This window comes from Xiphias gladius, chromosome 14 (assembly GCF_016859285.1).
Source record: "Xiphias gladius isolate SHS-SW01 ecotype Sanya breed wild chromosome 14, ASM1685928v1, whole genome shotgun sequence".
Taxonomy (NCBI): domain Eukaryota; kingdom Metazoa; phylum Chordata; class Actinopteri; order Istiophoriformes; family Xiphiidae; genus Xiphias; species Xiphias gladius.
The window spans coordinates 18,720,283-18,726,639 of NC_053413.1; the positions used below are offsets into that span (position 1 = coordinate 18,720,283).

Sequence of the window (6,357 nt, forward strand, 5' to 3'; positions counted from 1 at the left end):
TATATGGAAGGTATGATTGAATCTCTCTTAAACACACTCCCAAACACACACACATGCATTCACACTGTGTTCCCTTTTTTTTCGTTGCATTATCTCCTCTTTCATTGCCTTTTCTTTCTTCCTCTGCCAGTCCAGGCTGTATGTGTCAATGCCACACTGTTGTGCTTTGTGGTGTGCCTACTCCAGGCACAGCTGTGCCTCACAAGAGTGCTTCTTCTTTCAATAGATATCGACAGGGCCTCTCTTTGTGTTTCTCAATCCGTGCCACTTACTGTATCTTTATTTTTCGATATATTCTCTCCCCCTCAGTACTTATGTCAATTTATGACCCCCCCCCTTTCTAATTCTTCCCCTCCTTTCTGAGACTCTCTTTTCCTTTTCACCCTCACTCTTTTCTTTATCTTGATCCTTTTTTTTTGTTGGGGTGCAATACTCTCCCAGTGAGTTCCAGTGTCCTCGGGAGACAGACTACACATGGAGAGGACAATACAGTCCCTTCTCTATACCGTTTACAGCCTACCCTGTGCAATATTAAAGATTCATTCACCTCTTATTTCACAGCCTAAGTAGGGACAAATAAACTGTACTTCATGTGCAAAATTAGTGGAGTGTCCCTAGCTTCATCAAGGCTACTCTGATAAATTACTTGAAACCCTTTATTAGGTCAGTTACATGAAAGAAAGTATAAGCTGAGGAGTGACAGTAATAGCAAAAGAGACATGGCCCCAGCATGTATAAACAGTAACATGGGTTATAGATGTAAGGATCAGCAACAGAAACTTCAGCAAAAACACCATTTGAAACGTTTCATTTACTTGAGAAAAAGAACAACCAGGAGGAGTGCTTCATCTGTCTTAATGGACTTTTGACTTTTGAAGCTGTTCCAGTTGCCAAGCACACCTCAGGTGTTTTAAGTATTCGAAACGCTTTTTCAAATACATTTTTTGCTCCTCTGCTGCAGAAAGCAGACAGGACTTTTAGGCCCGTGGGCGTTTTTAAAAATTTACTGTATCTCTAGCTATGTTTTTTTTTTTTTTTTTTTTTTTTTTTTTTTTTTGTACATTGAATGTTGAAAATGTTATATCTTATATAGAATGCATTATGTCATATCAAACCTACTTTTTCTATACAATCAATAAATCTGACGTTAAAGATTGTATGATGGTGTTGTCAGTTTCTTTTTAGCGTGTGTGTGTGTGTGTGTGTGTGTGTGTGTGTGTGTGTGTGTGTGTGTGTGTGTGTGTGTGTGTGTGTGTGTGTGTGTGTGTGTGTGTGTGTGTGTGTGTGTGTGTGTACACGTTTTACTGTGCTTGTTTCTTTGCTCAGCTTACTGAAGAATACAGTCAAACTCAGACTGGTGGATGAACAGGACCTTGCCATGACAACGCACATAAAACGACTACTGTTGTTTGTGTGTGGTCCCACTGACTCCATTGGCTAAAATGCCATTCTACCTTGTGGATTACTTCTTGGCCGACTTCTGTAGTCTTTCTCTTTTCCCTTCCATTCAATAGTATAAACATATCTTTAATGCTACAAAGTAAAGCTATCTGTCTCTCTCTCTGTTACTTTCCACTTCTTTGCATATTCTTTTATTGTTTGCAAGGAGCACTGGTCCCAAACTGTCAGCAATGAAAAGCTCTGCAGGGAAATCTGCATCGTATCCTCTCAGACAGAAGCCAAACTGTTCACAGAACGGTTAAGTGTTCTTGTAAAGTAGAAATAACCAGCTGAAGAGAAAACACAAAGCGAGAGATAATTAATGGACATGAAAAGGTGTTTTAATTTGTAACGTTTTACAAGATGTTTTTGGGAGCAAGTACATTACCAGCATGACACACTACATGATTTGGGGGTGTGATTCATATCAGTTCCCTTTGGTTTCAGGCAGTAAATTGAAACTGCAAAGGAAGAAGGAAAAGTTCCGACATCATGAGAAATAAACTTCTTCACTAACTGACAGTTAGATGATATGTAACTAGAGCCCTTTAGCTTAGCATAAAGCTAAGTGGTGTTGATCTTCTCGTCTAACCCTCGGCAAGAAAGCAGATAAGCATATTTTCCAAGATGTCAAACTGTTCCTTTAACCATGGTTCTCTCTGATAATTAATGAATTAACATGATAGCTATGGAGGAACAGCTCTCAGATCTTGCCCACTCCCATTCTTACACTGTTTGGACTCAGTGTCTTCGTTCATGAAGTCTTCCGACAAAATATGATTTAAAAGGTGTTCATAACCCTAAAAGCTTACACTTATTCCCAAACCTTGTGTGAAAAAAAAAGCCTTAGATCTGCTTTTCAGGCCGATCTAAGCCTGTGAAACCAGTTGTATACGTCATGAAGAAGCAGCTTGGGTTTCTTAAATGTAAAGTAAATGCCAAAATGGCTCCAACACTGCACATAAACATATAACAAGATTATTTTTGGTATTCATTCAAAGGTCCCTCATGATTAAAGTGATAGATTATGACAAATTATTGTAGAATGATCTGCTGCATATAAACAAATATGAAATGAAAGTATTCTTCATGCTACATTTCATCATACACTTTGATTCCAAACACAGTAAATGGTAACTTTACACTTTGACAATGGAAATAACAGGGAAGCATATTTCTATGAAAAGCTACACTTATCTTCTTGTGCAAAATTAATAAAGCAGTAAATTACATATTGTTTTTCCTGCTCTACAGTGTACATGCACAAATAGCCGTCCATTAAATGAAACCCTGTTTTATAAATATTGCCCATATCTACAACTACTGTACAGTCATATGTTAGGCAATAGTCTCATTCATTATATTTCAATTAGCATAGAAATTGAACTGTAAAATCTATAGAACAGTTACAAATGGTTTATTGCTTTGCTAAGCCATTTCCTAGTCTAAATTGCATCACAGCTGTGCATAAATTTTGGTGCTGCATCAACCCGTGACAGGTCAATTACAATTCCTTATCATCCAATAATCTCATTGGCTTTGTTATATGGCTAGTTGTTTCACCGAAGCAGGTGTCTGGAAATTTAAAAAAAAAAACACATATTCTGGGTTTTTAAGCTGAGTAAAAGCCCACTACTCTCTAAAATCTATAAACATATCGATCTACTGCAGCCAGCCTTTTCCATTTAACTATCTACAGGCAGATAAAATATAAAAAGGCAAATATCTGGAATACGGTCGCCTTTCAACAATAAAGTTTTATTTCTAGTTTCCATCAGATTTGTTTAATTATGGATTTTTCTGTAGAAGTAGAATTGTTAGGCATATGGGTTGTTGGTATTTGAGATCTCAGTAAATCGAACGTCTTTTTTTTACAACTCTGCACCATTTTTTTTTTTTAAATGAAGATACTGCAGCTTTAGTCCTGTTTTCCTGCATCTAATGTCACTGTTCACATTGGTTTTCAAGAACTGCAATTCATCTTCTTAGCTAGCAAGATGAAGTTTTATATGCTCTCCTTTACATAACTTTGTCATGGCAGGATGAACTTGTTAGGGGGCCATGGGGTGAAACAGTTTGCTGTTGGGCCCCTATTGATCCTCCACCAACCACCCTCCATGAATGTACCAACCAATACTTCGATGCTGGCCCTGAGGTTTCTGCTTGTCAGTTAGTTTGTGGTAATTAAATTAACTAATTAAATGCAAACTTATTTAGGAATATGCACCATGGGAGAACAAAATGAGGTAAAATAACAACAACACAATAGGAACATGACTTTAGATTAGAATACTGAAGCTGCCTTTGTTGATATTGCAGTTTAGTTTTGCAAATTTGCAATAAATCAAATTTCCAGAACCCACTGACATGCAGTGAACCTGGGGATTTGATTTCCAGCCTTGAATTTCAGCCCTGTTTGTGAAATGCAGATCAGAAAAGCAAGATGATGGTACAGCATTGTCCACCAAAGTGACAAATCCAGTGGGCCTTATCAGTGTTAAAAAAAAATGTTGGATGGATTATCCTTGTAGATTGGCAGCTGAGCTTAAAGTCTTAAGGTGCTGTTCCCGAAAATGTTTGTAGTTGCAGATGATGCGTGAAGTCTGGCATTTAGACTGACGTTTTCAGCTGCAGAGAAGGGTTCAGCATGTTCTCATAGAAGACATGGAAGGTGCTCTTCTGCGGAGTGAGTTAGTTTTGCTGGGTGGACGGTTGTTCAGGTGTACAGTTTTTCAGGCGGGAACAGGTAGCGAGGCGGTTCCCCTCCCAGTAGCCGGCATCCTGGCCAACGTGACAGCGACACTTGGTGCAGGAGTCGACCCAGACGGGCTCTCCTGCGGGAATCACCTGACTGCGGGAGGCGTCAACGTAGCAGTTAGGACCTGGACGGAGACGAGCAACAGAGGTAAGTGTAATTTCAGCTGAACAGATACGCACCCACCTCTGCATGCAAAAGATAAAATGAGCTATAATCCAAACTAACATCAACAAAGCAAGATCACATGGTGGTCCCTAAAGAACTACATTTGGAAAACTTCCATTTGAGAAGATAAATGTCCTGTTCCATCTATGAGAAGTCTTCAGTGTTTTTCAACTTAGCATTTCTTCAATTCTCTATCACTTTTTTTTTTTTTTTCCAACCTACCCTCCTTGCATTCAGGGCAGCATTTTCCTGGCTCGTAGACAGGGTTGACACATGGTGGAGGGGCACAATCTGCAACTAGACAGCGGGCGATGCCATCACTGTCACAAGTGCACTGCTCACATTCGGATGGCTGGCAGAGAACACACACGGTGACACTCAGCAGGGATCATTTTATAATCTCTTCATGATGTAAATGGGAGTTAGTAGCCAATAGTAAGCAGACAAGGAGCATATCACAGTATCATATTTCTAACCTGCACCCTTGACCGAGCACTCCTCATCCCATCTCAAAAGGGGGCGCCATTTACCTCCAATTCCCTGCTCTATACTCAAATTACATAGCAACATACCATCATGTGGTTCAGAGTTTTGGAAGGAAATACAGCTAAAAAGATTTTTGCATTTAGTTCTAACACACGTTTAGGATAACTTTGTCATGAGTACAAGTTCAATTTTAAAAATATGCCTGTACATAGTTACACATTTGAATGGCAGAGAACAGTGGTTGCAGAGCAGGCTGGAACCTGCATGAAACAGACCAAGAAATCCAAAGTTTAAACATCAACATGACGGAGCTGGTGCTCACCTTTGTTTTTGTGATTTATCTGTGTGAGAGAGTGTCTGAATCACTGCTTTCTTGGGGGGGGGGGGCTCTAATTTTGATTCCTCTGTGTGGGGGATATTCAATGTGGTTATAATGGCCATGTTGTTCCTACTAATAGTTTGTGGTATTCCTTTGACATTCCTGTTGGACATTAGTCTTATACTGCACATATAGTCTGTACACATGTAGTTTATAGCTTTGCAGGTACATTTCAAATATTTCTAAAAATTATAATTGACAAAAGTACCTTCAAAAATGCTGCAGGTGTTTTTTGTTTTTTTTTTTAATTTTGAGATAGTGCAGATGGACAGGCTTGGACTTGGTGGCAATGTAGTCCTCTGTTCAAACCAGAGGGCCCTATAGCCTACTACTGTATTTACTCTAGAACCTTAAAAAGACTCTTTTTATTCTTTTCTTTCTATTTTTTTCTTTTGTTTTTCTTGGGACCCTTTTGATGAGTCCAAAACACTGATGTTGTACATAATACCGTGAGAAAGACTATGAAGCAGAGCCTTTGCCACATTAACGGAGTATCTTTGGGGTCATGCAATGGCAAGCGATTACTGGAGGCCATCCCTGGCCTCTGACAGTCTTACCTGAAAGTTCTGCCCCAGCTCGTACACCACTCCGCGGTACTCACACCCGATCTTCTCGCACCTGGGGCAGCAGTCGGTGGGGTAGTGGCTGACATGGATGCATGCAGCCGGGAGAGAGGTGCACTCGGTGCGGGCACATGCAGAGCCCTCAGCAGTGCACTCACACTGGGTGCAGTGATCAGAGTCCAGAAAATACCATTCCCCGACGTAGTATATGCTGCCGTTGGCCTCGCAGGTGCTCTCCTGCTGTCCGGCGACAGAGAAGCCAAACCCGGCCTGCGCGCAAAGCAGGAGTGCCAAAACGGCCGTGCGTATTCTGCGCTTCAAGGAGAGGCGCTCACTGAAAACCTTTGCCATGATCTGTCTGACGATTCACTTTGTCCAAAACAGAAACGGTAACAACGAAGCGAAGTGAAAAATCCACTGAAGTCCAGCTGGGATTTGTTTACAAAAGTGTTTAGTTTCTCACATTGTTAGTGAGCGCAAAATCCTTGACGTTACCTCCGTACCCCTACCAGAGCGGTCTGCTGGCGCTGCGCACAAAGAGCCCGGAAGGGGCTGGAGGTTGGGGG

The 6,357-nt window shown here is 40.7% G+C and overlaps 1 protein-coding gene across 2 annotated transcripts; it reads right to left on the reverse strand.

The window, feature by feature from the left end:
• Positions 1–1,778: 1,778 nt before the first annotated feature.
• On the reverse strand, positions 1,779–6,327 carry zgc:113531 (uncharacterized protein LOC541359 homolog). 2 transcript variants are annotated; one of them, XR_005708715.1, is made up of 4 exons: positions 5,786–6,327; positions 4,586–4,715; positions 4,061–4,322; positions 1,779–1,901 (listed from the first exon to the last, which is right to left on the reverse strand). XR_005708715.1 is itself a non-coding variant. In XM_040142885.1 (3 exons), the coding sequence occupies exons 1-3, from the start codon at positions 6,140–6,142 to the stop codon at positions 4,132–4,134; spliced, it is 678 nt and encodes a 225-aa protein (XP_039998819.1). In that variant the 5' UTR covers positions 6,143–6,327; the 3' UTR covers positions 1,779–4,131. The 2 variants fall into 2 exon arrangements, 1 of the variants encoding a protein (XP_039998819.1); XM_040142885.1 differs by having other exon boundaries at positions 1,779–4,322.
• Positions 6,328–6,357: the final 30 nt, after the last annotated feature.